The sequence below is a fragment of the Protomyctophum bolini genome (genome assembly GCF_963924005.1).
Source record: "Protomyctophum bolini genome assembly, chromosome: 16".
In the NCBI taxonomy this organism is placed as follows: Eukaryota; Metazoa; Chordata; class Actinopteri; order Myctophiformes; family Myctophidae; genus Protomyctophum; species Protomyctophum bolini.
In genome coordinates, this window is record NC_137877.1 from 6,516,870 (window position 1) to 6,535,019 (window position 18,150).

The 18,150-nt window shown below is 43.3% G+C and overlaps 2 protein-coding genes across 5 annotated transcripts in view; both read left to right on the plus strand.

Moving 5' to 3' along the window:
* Positions 1-18,150, plus strand: part of rpl24 (ribosomal protein L24) — an 80,762-nt gene that overhangs the window by 13,956 nt on the left and 48,656 nt on the right. The gene's annotated exons all lie outside the window — the stretch shown is intronic.
* The window catches only part of dcaf6 (ddb1 and cul4 associated factor 6), a 33,504-nt gene continuing 15,871 nt past the window's right edge, over positions 518-18,150 (plus strand). For 2 of the 4 annotated variants that reach the window (XM_080785476.1, XM_080785477.1), the window contains exons 1-10: positions 518-970; positions 5,464-5,525; positions 8,742-8,834; positions 9,030-9,215; positions 9,406-9,519; positions 10,016-10,151; positions 10,929-11,140; positions 15,149-15,242; positions 16,407-16,526; positions 17,438-18,037. In XM_080785476.1, coding sequence (XP_080641602.1) covers positions 883-970; positions 5,464-5,525; positions 8,742-8,834; positions 9,030-9,215; positions 9,406-9,519; positions 10,016-10,151; positions 10,929-11,140; positions 15,149-15,242; positions 16,407-16,526; positions 17,438-18,037 — 1,705 coding nt within the window. In that variant the 5' untranslated portion in view covers positions 518-882. The remainder of the gene's footprint in view (positions 971-5,463; positions 5,526-8,741; positions 8,835-9,029; positions 9,216-9,405; positions 9,520-10,015; positions 10,152-10,928; positions 11,141-15,148; positions 15,243-16,406; positions 16,527-17,437; positions 18,038-18,150) is intronic. The other 2 variants (XM_080785478.1, XM_080785479.1) reach the window with 1 other exon arrangement.

Sequence of the window (18,150 nt, forward strand, 5' to 3'; positions counted from 1 at the left end):
TTCACAATGTTGTCAAAAAGAACCATTGAGCTTTTAGTCAAAACTTGGAACGAGAGGAAGGAGAAGGATCAAGGAAGGTAGTTCTGAGTCCTGACCCATACATTGAAAAATATACAAAACAATACCCATTCGGTTAAAAAGTATTTAGTGCTTGAGAGGTTAAATGGTGGTATAAAGCCCCATAATTCAGATGAAAAACATTTTGATATGGGTACATTTGTTTTTTGATTCCTCGTATTCAGTAACTGAACGGTAGCACACGCACGCACACTCACACGCGCGCACACACACGCGCGCGCGCACACACACACACACACACACACACACACACACACACACACACACATACACACACACACACACACACGTACACACCCGTCCCCGATGCCATATAATGCTCAGCTGCTAGAATGTTATAGTGCGCTATAAATCGAGCGCTTCTAAAACCTTTGCCAACATGCATTTATCGCGTTGTTTACGCTGTTGGGGTCTGTAGGAGCGCTTCGTTATTGGCTACAGCCGAACTGCTGTCTGACTGCAAGACACTTAGACAAGCCACAGAGCAGAGCAGAGCAGAGGAGCAGGCTAGGCTAGCAGGGCAGATACATTGTAGACAGATAGATAGATAGCTAACAACATCAGACATACATCCTAAACTCATGCGCGGAGGACAGCAAAGGGTGAAGGGAGGATGGCAGTGCCAGCTATGCCGCTGTTCAATGCTGTAGCTTGCTAAATTTGTGCCCCGCCAACACTCTGACTGGGGTTCGTCTCGATGGATAAACGACGACAATAATAATAAGCGACATTCATCAGGAGGAAGAGGGATTGGCTTCTCACAATTTCAATGTTATTGTTTAAAAGCCGCGTTCTTCTTTCACAATGGCCTGCAGTGGAAATCTGGTTTGGGATGTAAACAAACGCTCAATTGGATACAACGACCCGAATATCATCAGGACCAACTATTTGGGTAAGATTAAAATCGAGCCTTTGTGAGCTTCGCTATGGCTTTACACAAGGAACGCTCCTCAATGCAGCCTGTGTCTATTCTACACTTAACAAATAACATGCACACACAGTACTACAGTACTGACCTGAACTAACAAAAACATTGACTTTGGTCAGTGTTATTTTACTGTTCTTCGTAGCATACATTAGGCTACACAGTAAAATGCTTTACATTCTCATACAAATGGACCGCCCGGGTATGGGTCGATTTGATTTCCATTTGTACACTAATCAGAGCAAAGGATAATTTAACCCACAGGATTTTACTGTGTAGTTTTTTTTGCCCATGAATTGTTATGTAAAAACCTGTAATAATCACTGTAAATTGTATTATTCATCATATTGTTAATAATTGTTATAAATTCGAGAATCAGAACAAATTAACTAAGAAATCTTCTCAGGTGCCTCCCTCTGAGGTTGTCAGATAAATTATCTGTGGCATGGGTTTTATAATCTGTTAATAATAATTTTACTGTGCAAAAAAAAATGTCCAAGTTCCCATCAGATAGTCTGCTCTGAGCCTGAGGCATGAGAGGTTCAACTGTAGCACATCTGTGTGTTTTGAAAGAGATATGTTTTATTTGTAATCCAAGATCAACTTCCCTTGATATAATCTTAATGTATTTGGTGGTACACACAGGCACACAAAGCTGGGCATAGGATGGGCTAGCTCCCCTAATTAAAAAAACCCCCAAAAACACACACCCGTGTGTGTGTGTGTGTGTGTGTGTGTGTGTGTTCTGTGTTGCAATGGTCAATGGGTGAGTGGTTAGTGTGAATGGCCCAGCATCAGCAGGGGTCAATAGGTCATAAGGGGTCGATAGGTCCTACTCTAAATGCACAGACACATACAGGCCTATTATCTTGTGCCACCCCTTAACCCTTACCCTTAAACGTATTTGCCATTTTTTACTATTTAAAAAAACCTTTTAAAATAGTTAAAATATCTGATCTACAAGCTCACAACATGTAGATGTAGATCGGCTAGTTGAACTATTTTAAAATGATTTTCAAAATAGTAAAAAAGGGCAAATAAGTTTAGGGATAAGGGTGGCGCAAGATGGAGCCCATAGGCTGAAGCCCTAACCACACCAAAGGGTCACCATGCAACTCCTTGGGTCCAAACGGTTGCAAGGAGTTAACGGCTAATGCTAAAACCGTATTGACCCTTTGGTGTGGTTTGGGCCATTGAATTCCATGCGTTGAATCACTAGGGTCAACGTGGGTCAACGTGCAACAAGACATATCACACCGCAGGGACAACGCTAAAACCGTCTTGACCCTTTGGTATGGTTTGGGCTTTAGAGAGACACAGGACACAGGAACACAGCCATTTGAAGGATAAAAAAGATAATCACATATAAATCTCAGATAGATACCCCAGTGTCTACTCCTAGGTTGACGTATATTCTGTGGAGCAGGATTTATAATTGAGCATAATCCTTTATTAAAGTGCAAAAATTACATTTATGAGTTCCCATCAGATGGTTTGTATGTGAAGAATTTAGGGCAGAATATTTATGAGAGGTGCAACTGTAGCAGATTTTTATTTTTTTTAATATTTCTTTCTGGTCTTTTTATTAATTTATTGATGTGAACAGTAGCCAGACAGGAAAGTGGGGGAGATATGGGGAGTGACGCGTGGCAAAGCCGTCAGGCTCAGGAGTCGAACCCGTGGCACGCCGTCCGGCTGGTTTGGTAGCCTAGGTGCCCAGACGGTTGAGCTAACCGTCCGGGCCATTGACGTTAACTTTTTGAGGCACTTGTCCTTTGGACAAGTACATTTCCCACTCACTTGTCCGGGCTCAAAAGAACACTCTACTTCCGCATTTGCCAACCAAATTTTGGTTGGCAAATGCGGAAGTGAAATGTTAAAGCTCAGCTGCATGGGGTTTCCTCATCATGAATCCATGGGTCCGCCTGCAGTTCACGCTCCAACCACTAGGGCCGAGTGCTTCAACGCTGGAGATAATGAGCCTGGACTATACCATTTACAGGGGTGTCTTCAAATGAGAACATACCATAATAATAAGCATACAATAAATATATAAATAACCTTAAACCATACAAGTATTAAATGTCTACATGAACTATACAAGTTACGGTATATACTAAAGCCCTAATCACACCAAAGGGTCGAGTCGGTTTTAGCGTTGTCCCTGCGGTGTGATATGTCCTGTTGCACGTTGACGCGCCGTCCCTAGTGATTCAATGCATGGACTTCAATTGACCAAACCACACCAAAGGGTCGAGACTGTTTTAGCGTTAACTCCTTGCAACCGTTTGGACCCAAGGAGTTGCATGGTGACCCTTTGGTGTGGTTAGGGCTTTAGTCACTACAACATAAATAAGCAATCACAACAGCACATCTTAACCCCCCCTGCTATCCTGACATGGTCCAGCCCAATCCTTACTGAATCACATCACAGGCAATTGTTGGGCAATCAATCAAACCTCAACAATAAAACTCCACATTGCTGCACTTCCCAAACATATTGCAATATAACCCGCATTGCACCCTCATGTTTGTTAATCACCAAGCATTTCCCCAGGTGGAACTCGTTGACTGAGTGGCCATCTCAGCTAAATAGGAAACGGTATTCAACAATAATATCATAACTGCAAAATACAACTGCGCAAGTTAATAATGTGCCAATATGCTGTGCATATGCTGTGCAGTGTGCACTCTGTTACACATACACACAGTCATAGATCGTTCCTATTCGCGGCACAGTTAGCAGACTGACCTTGTCTGCATTTAAACTATATAGCACTCGCCACCTTTCTGATTTTCATCCGTGCATCTCCAAATTTTATACTATGCAATTTTGTCTTGGCAAGTACAGTGTTAGCAGAATCAAATTGTTCTATTTACATACTGAGAGCAGCCCTTGTGCAAGCCTCCTTTGTCTGCTGTTGATTGTGTGTAATCTTGTATTTTTCAAAAGATGTCATCTGAAATAATTACTGTGTATTTAGATTGACCAGGGAAGTTGAGTCTAATAAAATAAGATGTATACTGATTCTGTAGTGTAGACAATACTTGTTTCGTTGTATCATTCTGTGCAGGTCGATGGTTCACAACTTCACGAAGCTTGCTTCTTGAATCAAGGGACAAATACGTATACATATTTCCTTCTTCTTTCACCTTTATTTATTCAGGGAGGTCAATTGAGAGCCAGGTCTCTTTTCCACTGATGCCCTGATTTCAGTAAACATAAGAACGTACAATTTAATAGCAAATACATTCAAAGAAATACATTTCAGAATTAACAAATTTCAGAGTATTCCTTTCCAGAGTAAGACTTTTAAATCGATCAAGTGAAATGGATAGATTTTATTTCGGTCCATAAAAGGAAAAAGAGCACATGTACAGATAAAAAAATCCACTACTACTAGTGGTACCGAAAAGGTGAAGGCAGAAGCTGAGGCTTATATCGCCTACCCCTTTTAAACATAACTCAGGTTAAACAAAGCAGAGTATATTTTCAGACATACTGTAGATTTCATAAAAAACGATAAACTTCTGACCACTGATTGTGAGGAAGAGTCTAAGCCGGGCTTAGATTTTGCCTACATTTTGGGAAAAAAACAAAAACTAATGTTTTTGTTCTAACATAGGTTTAACTAAACATATGATGTTGGGTATAAAACACAAAGGATCTCAACAAAGACACACAAAAATGAAATGTAACTAGTGGGGAGATACATATTCTACAGCTCATACCATGTGGCGATATGACTACAGGAAATCAAATTATTTGTATCGCTATGGCTTACACAAGGAACACTCCTACATCAATGCAGCCTGTATCTACACTAAGATCATGACCACACACACGACAGTCACTGTTAGACCTGAACTAACGGTTATAAACATTTGTCTCTAAATTGAAGGCATACTGTATCCATGAGTCTTGCATATACATGATTCCTTATTTCTGTTTAAGACATCATCAGTAATTGTGAACGGAACACGAACCACTCTTTTCCAAGGCTAGAAACTACACAGACATCCTGGCGATTTGACATTTTCCTTGATGTTTTGACGACATGATGTTTTGAAGAACGGAAGTAGAGAAATTAAATTAAACTGTCTTAAGGCAATTTTGTTTTTTACTGATTACTTTAAAAAAATGTATCATTCAGCATTATGAAAGAAGCCCTGAAACACATTGATACATTGCATTTATAATGTTAATTCTAGACTATTAGCATATGGCATTTGTTTGTTCTCCTTTACATTCTCTGATGGTGCCAGCAGATGTGTGAGAGGTTTCCTCCAGATGAATAATACATTACTTGCAACGGAAACTCTGAATGCAAATGTTTAATGTGACATTTAATCCTACTCCAGTCCACACACTCTTTTCACGAATCAGAGAAAAAAAGAAAAAAAGGAGTTGTGTGTAGTGTGGAGACGATTAATGAATGCATTTTCCTCTTCTCTTACAGGTAGGAAAGAATTTGTCCAGAGGCTTAAACTCGAAGCAACGCTGAATGTACATGATGGCTGTGTAAGTGCCTCTTTGTTACATTGTTTATTTTTGTATGCATTTACATTTTTTTTGTCTGTCTGTGTCCGCTGATGTTTTGTTGCACGTCACCTTTCCTCTATCTCTCTCTGTGCCAGTCTTAGTGTGAGATCCTGGTTCGGACACAGAGTAGTAGAGCAACAGCTTGAGCCTCAAGCCAAGGTTGTTGATATAATATACCTCTGAGAAACCCGAGGCTGACATTCGGTCACAAGCTCTGTCATGGAACTACCCAGGAAATCCCTCCACACATTATAAAAAAATTGGCTTGTTGTAACATGCTACATGTTTAGATACATCTGGCATTTTTTTTGTATTGTATAGACTCAATAAAATTGACAAAGTTACTATACCCTCAATACTATAGAGCAGGAGTTCTCAGTATGTGGGTCAGGAGACCTTCCTTAGCGATTATATCTGGTTTCAGTAGTTATTTCTGATGTACTTTCTCTATTATAAGGTTATTGTAGCAATTTGTAGAGATGGCCAAAGCATTTCCGGGGTCCCCAGCCAAAAAGGATGAGAACCCCTGTAGGTTCAGTCAATGTTATGACTTGCACTCAGCCCGACCAATTCGTTCTCGCTGCAGCCTTCTCCATATCTAGTTCTATCAAACTGCTCAGGCGGTTCAAGATCATATTTATTAGCTGACATAAACGGGAAGTATTAGAGGAAGTTGAGTACTTCGAAGCATGCTACCACCAGCACTGTTGTAGCTCGGCTCTAACTCTTATTGGACTTTGTGTTACATTGTGAAATGTATTGTACATCTCTCTTTCAATTTTCTTTGTTTTACACCGAAACATTAGATTGTTGCGAGCTGCATCTAAACATGAACATTCCACGGAAATAGTCGTGGAATAATCCATGTGTTATAGCACTCTTCAGAACACAGTCAGGGAACAGGCTTTATTTCATAATGAACAGGGACTATTCATTATGATTTCTGAGCTTGTCATGTTATGCACATTTACTAAAAACGTAAATAGTGTATTCATAATTAACTAGAGATGGGTCTGTTTAATTGATTAATTGTTATAATATGATTAATAGGATATTATTTAAAAAAAGCTATATACGTGATCAAAACCCTGCCCATAGTAACTACATTTTAGAGGATACCATTTATGTTTTTTAGTTTTGGCCTTCTGCAGGTCACTTGAATTCTGCAATGTTGAGTACAGGGCTACAGGCCTACCAAAGTGTGCCTGCATTGTTGGAATTGATGGTATCTGTCATTAGCCTGATTAAGGCAACACTTATGTGGATGGATGGATGGATACATTTCATTCTACACAATGTATGCTTTTTTATGGTTTATTAAATCACCAGCACCGCCATATATAAAAATATGGCGGCGACTTACTGACTTGACAGATCATATTGATGATGTCAGACTCTGACAGTACTGCTATGTTGTTCCCTGTATTATTCTAAAGACACAATTTATAATTTAGGCATTTAGCAGACGTCCTTAATCCAGAGCGGTGCCGGGCTAGCTTGACTAAAATCTGCATGTGTCTGACGATAAACTATAATAACACATTCTAAGCATCGGATGGTGTCCGCTGTCTGTCCACCTGATATAGAAACCTGACACAGAACTTGTAGTCGTGTACTAGTATAGCTAGTCTCTATACTATACGTCACAGTGCACGCACGCAAGACATTTTTGCATACAGTACAGCATTTGAAATATGAGCCGGCCGAGCAGTGACAAAAGGATAGGATGGTCGCCCTGTCTTCTCTATCCTCCTGGGGAGGACAACCTCTTTATATCGGGGACAAAGATAGTCAGTCTTTCACTTTCAAATGTGTCACGTAGTACTCCACATCTAGATTACCCCATTCTCTCCCCGTCTGTCTCTTAAACTTTAAGAGAAGGAGAAAGATGTAGGAAATATGCTTCATAAATTATATTGTCTTTTACTTTCTTTTATCGGGTGTTGTTGGTGCAGTTTCAGAAGTCATCTAGCAGACGTTGAAATGCAGCAGGACACAAAGTGTACATTTAGTGTCGCAGTTAGAATGGAATGTATTGGGGATTGGAAAGGGGAAGGTCTCGCACCAAGAAGTGGACTGAAATGTGTGAGTGTGGGTTCTTTGAGCCTTGATGAGCGACACATCAGATCAGGCAGGGGTTGTTTTTTTTTCACTGCGCATGAAACCAAGAGATTAGAAGGAGAAATTACCAAATGCGAGCACAGCTGGATAAAGGGCTAAAATAAGGAGACTGTTGGCGGGTATGCACTGCAGTATAGAGTTTTTAATTAAGGTTTCATTAGATGGTGACGAAGATAAAAAAAATGAGCATTAAGGCCTTTTCAGGTGGGGAGCGTGTGGCGCAGTCGCAGACGTGACCTGGATCAACGACAGGTCTGCTCTCCAGGTCCGCTCATGAGGGGCGCGACTTGCGTAGTGTAAAAAATAAAAGAAGCTTAACACAATCCAGGTCCCGCCACGGGACCGGGGGCTTTTGTTGTCGCCACGTCAGTTGCTGCCTGTCTGAAAGGACCGTTTAAGGTGGTTGTACACTGGACGCGTTTTTTCAAAAAAACGGGGGAAAAAAAGCGTTTTGGCAATGTGGTTGCCAGTTGAAGGGTGTGATATGTTTTTTTTTGTTGTATCTTGTGTTGTATCTGCACCTTATTGGATACAATTTCTCTAGCGCCTTGGGTGGCAAAGGTTGTCTCTGCGAACACAATTGGCCTGTGTTTGGGGGGAGGGTGATATTTGGTCATTGCATGTACTCCTACGGGCTGGGGCGGCACCTGTCAGCAGGGAGTGTTTGGTGCGTGAGGAGGAGGAGTATAGGACGAAGGCTCCGCGTCCTCCCGATGGGGGCTCCTCACTGGCAGGCGAGTCAGTAGGATGCGACAGCAGTGACAACAGTGAACACAGAAATGTGTGTGCTGAGGAAATTGGCATAATGACTAAATTGGCATTTATTTATTTTTTCCCAAAAACATTGCTTACACGCACTCCTCCTTTAAATTGAACCGTGTCGGTCAAGGAGGTGTTAATGAAATATTCATCTGTAGAGAAGACAGATGTGAAGACGGCAAAATTGCGAAACTGTGTCTATCATGTAGTATCCCCCCCCCCCCCTTTGCTTTAGTAATTTATATTGGTTTCAGTGTGAATGTACAATACATATTTCACGTTATGCTCTGTATATTGTGTACCTTTTGCTCACAGGTCAACACAATATCCTGGAATGAGACAGGAGAATACATCCTGTCGGGTTCAGATGACACCTTCCTGGTCATCACCAACCCATATAACAGGAAGGTAAAAGTCATCTCTGTTATTAATACACAAAATTCATGAAGCAGGCCGTTAATAGGAGTGCGTCTTTTCCCAACAAGGTTCTGACTGAAAAAAATTCAGCACACACAAACACACAATTACTTTGAGCTGCCAAGCCGAACCAACGTTATTGAATTGATCTATTTTACTCTCTGATTCCTTTTTACTGCTCCTCAGGTTAAGAAGTCCATACGGTCGGGTCATCGTGCGAACATTTTCAGTGCAAAGTTCATGCCCCACACCAACGACCAGGAGATCATCTCCTGCTCGGGGGATGGCATCATCTACTACACCCACACAGAGAAGAGCCACGAATTCAACAGACAATGCCAGTTCACCTGCCACTACGGAACTGCATACGAGGTGCCGGACAACAGGAATTCTCATCAATCTTCTTCAGAACCCAACTAGTGGCCTACTTAGACTAAATTAAGACTGTGAAAAATAGGCCTCTGCTTTTGGGTAGTGTGTTTCTGTCTCTTGCTACCCGTGTTTCCCTTTACCATTGCTTTTGAAATGTTAATGCTTTTTTCCCCTTTTCTTTTCTGGGCAGATTATGACGGTACCAAATGACCCCTACACGTTTCTGTCATGCGGGGAGGACGGCACAGTCCGGTGGTTTGACCTGCGCATGAAGATTAGTTGCACTAAAGAAGACTGCAAAGATGTACGGAAGCAACCATTATACCACTCTATTTTTTACAATCCTCAAAAACCTTTTATTTTGTTGTTGTATGGAATTGTGCTTTACTTGCTTCTGTGCCCATTCTGTCCTCTCTTAATGGAGAGACTGGTGTTAAAACAAGATCATTTTCTCGGTCTCTGACGCAGCTGATGCCCAGCTGCATCAACTGGAGCTGACGTGCGTGCGTGCGTGCGCGCGCGCACTTAATATCAGTAGCTGTGAGCTTAAAGCTGTCGGGGGAGTTTTAATTGGAAGTGCTGTCACCATCTCTCAACACTCAGGATAAGACAGGACAGCTCTGTTAAATGCATGATACAAGACGCTTCTATTGGTCATTTCGTATTCCGTGTTCAAATTAACAATTAACAAGAAGCAACACTTTGAATACAAGCAGTGATTTAATCTCATAGTCTTTTGTATATGTGTTCTTGTCTCAATTGTGACGTTTCATAACCTGTTTATGAAATTCTGATTTCAGGACATACTGATAAACTGTCGAAGGGCAGCGACTTCTATTTCCATTTCTCCACTGGTGCCCTACTACTTGGCTGTGGGCTGCTCGGACAGCTCAGTGCGCATCTACGACAGACGCATGCTGGGCACCAGAGCTACGGGTAAAACTGCACCACACACGCACGCACGGACACACACACGCACACACACACTGTGTGCTGTTCCGCTCTCTTCATACTGCATGTATTGTACTAGGATTGAATTTGATCTTAATGTGATTGTGCTTATTTTTGTGATGTCCATCTTTCTTATCTGTCCTCCTCATGTTTACAGGCGGAAATAAATGGGCAATAAGAGCATGTATCATCCTTTTGCGTGTGCAAAGGAAAGGATGATACGTGAAAGATACATTGGTTGTGTTGTTATGAGCCATTCCAAGTGGAATGATGAGTGCTTTTACTGTCTGATCTGTGGGTGTTCTGCTGGTCTCGTGAATAGACTTGTTTTGTATATGTTCAGGCAACTAGCCAGTCTACTACTCCACTAGGCCAGTAGCCTGTTTTTATTCAGCCGTGTTTATATAGCAAAATCTTACTGTTATGTAAGATGTAAGATATCTCTGCTGTCGGGAGGAAACCTCATAACTCCAAAATGTTCATTTTTCAGGAAATGAAAGATTAAATCAAAGCAATACAGCCTCATCAAAGTTGGTGTTGTGACTTTATATATTGTCAATTACTTCCATGAGAGGGGGAGAGGTGGCTTTAGCAGACAGTTTGAGGGTCCAATGGAGTTAGCACTTTTTACTACTTTTCCATTGGTTCAATAATATTTTCGAAACAACACACAGACGTAAAGGGTGTTCAATAGCACTAGATTTATGCAAGTTCACATTGACTGAATAGACGTTAAAACTCTCTTCCTTTTAAAACTACAAGGTAACTACATGGGCCGTGGGACGACGGGCATGTGCGTGAGGTTCGTTCCCACCCACCTGTCCAACAAGTCGTGCCGAGTGACGTCCCTGTGCTACAGCGGAGACGGTCAGGAGGTGCTGGTCAGCTACTCCTCTGACTACATCTACCTGTTTGATCCCAAAGACGACCAGGCCAGACAGCTGAAGAGCCCCTCCGAGGAGCGGAGGGAGGAGGTGAGGCTTTGCTGAACACATCATGCATACGTCAATGTCTCGGATGCTCAGAACAGACCTGTGGTGATACTCTGTTCTGTTGGGCTACAAATAATGTTTCTTTTCCGACTGTATGATTCAACTTTTCAGCTTTAGTATTTGTGACGTTTCACGATGTGTTGTCTTTAACACTCCGATTGCCCGGGGTTATTTAATCCATTAAATCATAGCGCCCAGCCATTTATAGCACCGTATGTTATCCCCGATGTGGATGTAGCAGCTAAATGTAGCCAAAAACAACGCGAGTTATGGTTTAATTCTATCGCGACTAGCGACGGGACCGCGGTGGGCCGTCTAAAACATGATCTTTTCTTAGAATTGGACAGGATGATTTAGATCAAGAGTAATTACCGCTGTAAGATTTTTGGTCTCGTCGGCTAAACCGGTTGGGGAACATTTTCGATGGCGTCGTCCCACTGTTGCGCAACATCGAGTATTGCGCAACAGGCGCTCCTAGGGCTGTGGAGCGATGTGATCGGTCTTGATATCAATAATCTCTTTTATCTTTTGGATAAAACTTCATCCTGGGCGCTGGGTGTTACTAATTGAAAGGACGGTGAACTTCATCCTGGGCGATTGGGGTGTTAACATCCAGTTATACTTGGTATACCTGGCTATGTACATGTAGTAGATCTACAGTACTATGCATGTATACACTTGCTTGGGACTGTAACGCAACACTGCATGTAGAGGCTTTAATTAGATACTATCTCACCCTCTCTCTGCTCATGGGATGTGTATTATAAACAAGATGAGACTTTGTTTTGGCCAGCCGGTGTGCAAAGTTCTCTGCAGGCATCGCTGCTAAAGCCATTGTACACAGAGCACATAAAGAAATACATGGGCAACGGGCGGCCCGGGGGCCACATGCGGCCCTCACCTTCACTTAATGTGGCCTGCAGGTTAACACACTATATGCCCAAGACGTCCACAGACGTCCTAGGATTATTATTATTCTTTTTTTTTCTTCGAAATGTCAAAATGTGGGTCTAAATGTGGGCACCCCACTTCGCTCTTTTGAAAGAATGAAAGGTCACATAATGTGTTGATATCACAATACTGATATATTATTGATTTCAGCTGTTATAATTCCAAACATGCAAACATGACCGGCTTTACTTCAGTCCAAATTAGTAGCTCATTGAGTAGTATTGAAATGTTATTGTCTTTTTTTTTTAAATGTCTAATGTATTTGTATTTAGGTCATAAAGTTAACATCCTACTATTAACACATTTAGTACCGGAACTGCATCAAAATAAAGGCGCTGCTTGCGCCGGAGTAATCGCCAGAGTAGTGATCGCTTCCATTTTGAAAGCCATGAACCGGAAATACTTTCTTAAAAAAGTTGACTGACAAAGTGCCATCACAATCTCCGATCATCTTAACACCCTCCGCGCCATTGCCTTAGATTAATGTCAATTCATTAATAAAACGCTTGCCGCCATTGCCGTAGCCCTTCGGCAATTGTTGTTTTATAGTGCATTTGATCGATCGAGCCATAATGCTACTTACGTTAGCCGGTTAGCTAGCTGTGTTGTTAGCACAGCATTGGATAGTTCATCTTAGTTCGTCGTCGCCATAAGAATCCATTCTATCCGTTTCTTTCAATCGCCTGTATCTCCTATTCCTTGTCCCAGATGGCATTTTTGGTCAAAACAGCGTTTCTTTGACGGCACGAGCCGACGTTGTGGAGGGCTAAAGTGTACCCGGCATGATGTGATCATGTAAACAAAGGTTGTCATGGCAACATAAAGCTGGCAGAGATGAGCTCACTTCCGGTTGAGGCAAAATGTGGCTTTTCAAAATAAGAGCTCAAATTAAAAAAATGCTGGCGTGAATTAGGACCTAATTTATCAATAAATGGCGGCAGTCTAAGTGTTAATATATTTATATACGCTACAAAAAGAGTTCATATTTTGCGGGAGAGACGGATGAGGAGCAGAAACGCAGCGCCAGCATATCCATCCATTCATCACCACGGAGAGCGCCCTGGATGAGGAGATACGAGTCATTCTTTCCGCCGCGCTAACATGGGAGTCAATGACAAGCTAATAGTTTCACAGAGCGTTAGCATACGGCAAGCGAAAAGCGAAATGCCAAAAAAAAAAGAAGTAATTATTCTGAATATTATTATCTCGCCCCGCATCGTTTGGACGTCGCTAGGACGTCCACAGACGTCTAAGGCACCTCTCGGTTCCAATCCTTATGACGTTTCAGGACGTATTATGTACAAAATGTGTTAATGCGCCGTGTCCGCCGTGTCTGCGTGCGTGCATGTGTGTGTGTACGGTTGTAATGCACGTAACTCGACAACCGTTTGCCCCACCGACTTCACATTCGACTTCACACGCGGTTACTTTTCAGGATTGCAATTATGAAATGGCAAAAAAATAAATCAGGATTTCAATTCAAATATAGCAGAAATAGCTCATCTACAACTGCGACGCGTTTTGAGCTGGTAGATCAGCTATTTTCGCTACAACACTAATATGCAATGTGGCCCTCTGCAGTGAGTGTGGAAATATAGTGGCCCTCTCCATCGTCAAAGTTGCCGACTGACATAGAGCAATTAAATCACCCTGATTACCCTGAAAAGCCAGGACAAGATGACAGAGGATGAGAAGGGAGAGAGAGGAACCAGAGATAAGGGATTTCCGATTATACAATAAGATTAATTTCTCTACAATGAAAGGAACCAGTCAAGTGCAGCCAGAAGCTGGAATCCATATTGTGAACTGTTTTTTGTGACCAAAACACCCCACACCATGAATATGAATACATTTTGCATGACAATGTACTGTTCTGCAACTAATTTCTCATTTGCACCACCACATATTTGGTACCTGTTGGTTTAATTAACACAGTTTGGAAGTCTGAGGTCTTGCTGTGCATCTCCCGGTCTGTAAAAGAAAGAGTTGCACATATCATAACGCGTACATTTACGTACCTGTAGGAATACCAAACGATTCGCCCCTTTACCAACTCGCCCCCGCATTAAAAAAAAAATGTATTTAACAGTTAATGCCCATGTTTTGTAATGGCATCATCATGCTATTATGCCCGTGGATATACCGAGTGAACTTAACAATGATAAATGAATATGATAATACCTTTTAAATAATCACCAACATGAATTATGTTTGTTATTTACAGCTAGGTAGAGTAGTGGGGCGAGATGGACCTGTTACCCCTGTAGAGGTATTTCATCCAGAATATGAAATGTTTTTTTGGAGGGTGGGTGGGGGGGGGGGGGGTAGCTTCACGTGCACATGAACAAAATGTGCTGGGTCACGGTGCCAGCCCTTCCACTGGCTCGTGGCGTGTTCAGCTGTGTCTGCATTCAAACCACCACACAACATTCCATTCCAAATACAGCGACCGACGCAGGCCGGTTCACTGCCACGCGACAAAAATAGACCCCGGGGCGAAGTGGAGGGCCGTGCCAAGGAGAGTCTCGTTACCCCCTCTCTCTTTACTCCACTTGACCCCACCATGTCGGTCTTCTCCTTCCAACCTGTAGCTCCACTTGTCCTTTTCCTGTTCCCTCCTTTTCTGTCTGACTCTCCTCCGGTCTGTCATATCTGTTGTAATCTCGAATGTCCCGTGCTTCTTGCAGCACCTGTCCTCCCATAACCAGACCAGTTTAAGTTAGTACCATATTTTTCCTGTGTAAATCCTTTGATAGCTCCGGCCCACTGTGACCCCCCCCCCCCCCCCCCCCTCATCTCTGGCTCTCAGCCTGTTTTTCTGCACAGAGCCGAAATGTGTGGATGGAAAAATAGCTTGACCTCAGTCATGTTGCTAGAAAGATGGTGGTGGGTCATTAAAAAGGATAGTGACAGACATGTAGTGTTTTGCTTTGGCAGATGGGTTATTTTTAACAGTGTTTTGACTGACAGTTTGCTTGTGTGTGTGTGCATGTGTGTACATGTGTGTGTGTGTGTGTGTGTGTGTTTATATGTCCACAGCTGAGGCAGCCCCCAGTGAAGCGTCTTCGTTTACGAGGGGACTGGTCTGACACCGGGCCCCGAGCTCGTCCCGAGAGTGAGAGAGAGAGAGACGGTGAGAGGTCTTTTGAATCGCACTCACAGCAGACCCGCATGGCACGCACAAATCTCTGAACAGCAGTGGAAATCCAGTTGCCCAAAATGCTGTTCCACATATGCAATTAGCCCTTCGCTAAGCCCCACACACTCCATCCACTCTGCGATGGCAAGCTGTTCTTCTCACCCTTTGAGATGCATGTTAAATGACAGGAATTCCCCATTTAAATAACCGATCTATCCAACAAGGACTTGTAGTAGGCTAAGCACTGGAAAAATGTGCATGACATTATTTCAATAAACTACTACAGACTACTTTGATTAGTATTATTGCCATCACCTGGGTGGGTCAGTCATGTAACTTTAGCCTTTACAGAAAGAAAAGAATGCACACACTAGCGCATACATAGTGATAGGGATATGAAGAGAAGTAATGTGATATTTCGAAGAATAAATAACGGTAGTGGGTCGCACACACCAAGACTTCAGTTCAAAACATTTATTTCATTTTGAACTGAAGTCTTGGTATGTGTGCGACCCACTACCGTTATTTATTTATTTGATATGTTTTGAACGGGTATTACTATTAACGCACCTAAAGTCAGAGCGCGGTGGTCACACGAAGAGTAATATTTTGAAGAATTCCATAACTTCATGACGTGTATTTTTTCAGGGATGTTTCTGTTCTGAGAAGAACAAAATGAATAAGGTGACACTTGAGCCAATGTTCAAAACCGCACAGTATTCCACGTATTCGGCATGGGTGTCGCAGTCCCCCTATTTTGTCCTCCTCCTCCTGAGCAACTTAAAATGGAACCATCTCAAGGGCCCCTGCACCCTTAATAATGTTTTTGTTTTATTTCGTGTGTGTCTATTTTCTCTTACATCGATTGATCTGCATGCTCACTTGCAAGCACCAGTGTAGTGAGGAGCTGTGTGCAGCATGTCTAGTGGGGAAAGGGCTTCACACACACAGGGGACATAACGGCATCCTTCCAGGTTGGAATGAAGACTGAAGCTGTTAGCAGGCGTCTGTTGTTGAACAGGCATGAGAATGCAATACCATATTAGTTGTGCTTCACGATGATTCATACTGCCATTAATAATAACACCGTGTTGTAATGCTATGTATTTAGTTTGTGCTAAGTCTGATCTTAAATCACTTGTGTCCACACTCGTGCAGGAGAGCAGAGTCCCAATGTGTCTCTGATGCAAAGAATGTCAGACATGCTGTCCCGCTGGTTCGAGGAGGCCAGCGAAGCTCAGAGCAGCAGAGGAACCAGGCCACAGGCACGACCCAGAGGTGAGACGCACTAAAACGACCCCAGTCCAGCTTTATTCCTGCAGATGTTGAGACGGCACAATGAAAGCTCTTACCCCCATTTCGACCTGAGGACGATTCTAAAAAATAATCTTCTAAATGGACAATATTCTGAAAAACCTCATGCTTCTATGTGTCAGTGGTTCTTAAACTATTTCATGTCAAGGAAACCCCAGAATTATATGTATTTGGCCTCCGACCCCCATCTGAAAATATGTTGTTCCAGGTAAAGTATAACCTAATGCTTAAAACACCAAAAGGGGTTCTCGCCCAAAATGGGCCACTTCACCACTATTCAACCTATCTTCATATAATATAATTGGTCCTCACTAATGATCATGATAAAATAGTTTTTTTTCCCCTACTCAGTCTGTGTCTCATAGGAGGGCTGTGGGCAGTTCAGAAACCCGTCCACCAGTGACATAGCTAAGCTAAAAATCTGCCTAACGATGATGTCACTGGTGGATGGGTTTCTGGACTGCCCACAGTCCTCCAATGAGACACAGACTACAGAGTAGAAAAGAATCGTGCTATTTTATCATGAACATTAGTGAGGACCAATTATATGAAGATGGGTTGAAAAGTGATGAAGTGGTCCTTTAACCCATTTAGACCTGACATCAAAATAAAAAAAAGTCAAATCCTGACAGTTTTCTGAAATACTGTACTGTTTCTATGTCAGTGGTGCTCAATATTTCATGTCAAGGACCCCAAAAATTATATGTAATTGGTTACCGACCCCCATCTGAAAATATGTAGTTTTTTCAAAAATAGCAGACCTACAAGCTCATGCCATGAGCTTATACATCTGCTATTTTTCAACAGCTAAAGCATAACATAATGCCCCAAAATGGGTTAAGCATCCATTTGTGTTGTTTCTTCTTCGCCTATAGGAACGGCGCTCCGTCCAGAGGGTACCTCCGCTGCCCCGGGTCCCCCCATGCTGCAGGCCTCCGCTGCCCCGGCTCCCCCCATGCTGCAGGCCTCCGCTTCCCCGGGTCCCCCCATGCTGCAGGCCTCCGCTGCCCCGGGTCCCCCCATGCTGCAGGCCTCCGCTGCCCCGGGTCCCCCCATGCTGCAGGCCTCCACTGCCCCGGGTCCCCCCATGCTGCAGGCCTCCGCTGCCCCGGCTCCACCCATGCTGCAGGCCTCCGCTCAGGGCCCCACGAGCGCCACTCCAGCGTCGAGGCATGCTGCTGCTGCTGCTGCGGTGGTCGAACCGGAGGCGAGTGGTGGCAGCCCCGCTGCCTCCGACGCCACGCCTAAATCACCCACCTCCTCCTCATCAGGGTCGTCGTCTAGCGTCTCGGCACCTCCTCCCCTTCCGGCTCCTTCCAGCTCCTCGTCAATGGAGAGCTCGGCCGCCGCCACCTCCTCGCCTCCCACGTCCTCCTCCTCCCCGGACTCGGAGCAGAGGAGTCGAGCCGACACTGCCGGGGGGACTCCCATGCCAACGCAAACGCCCACACCCACCTCAGACCCCACACTGTCCGGTAAGAGTTTCGTCCTTATCCACACAAAGTACTCCTTGTTCCTCCACCTGGGCACGTAAATAAAGAAAAAAGTGCAGTCGCAGAAAGTCAGTGTCCCCCCCCCCCCCCCCAGT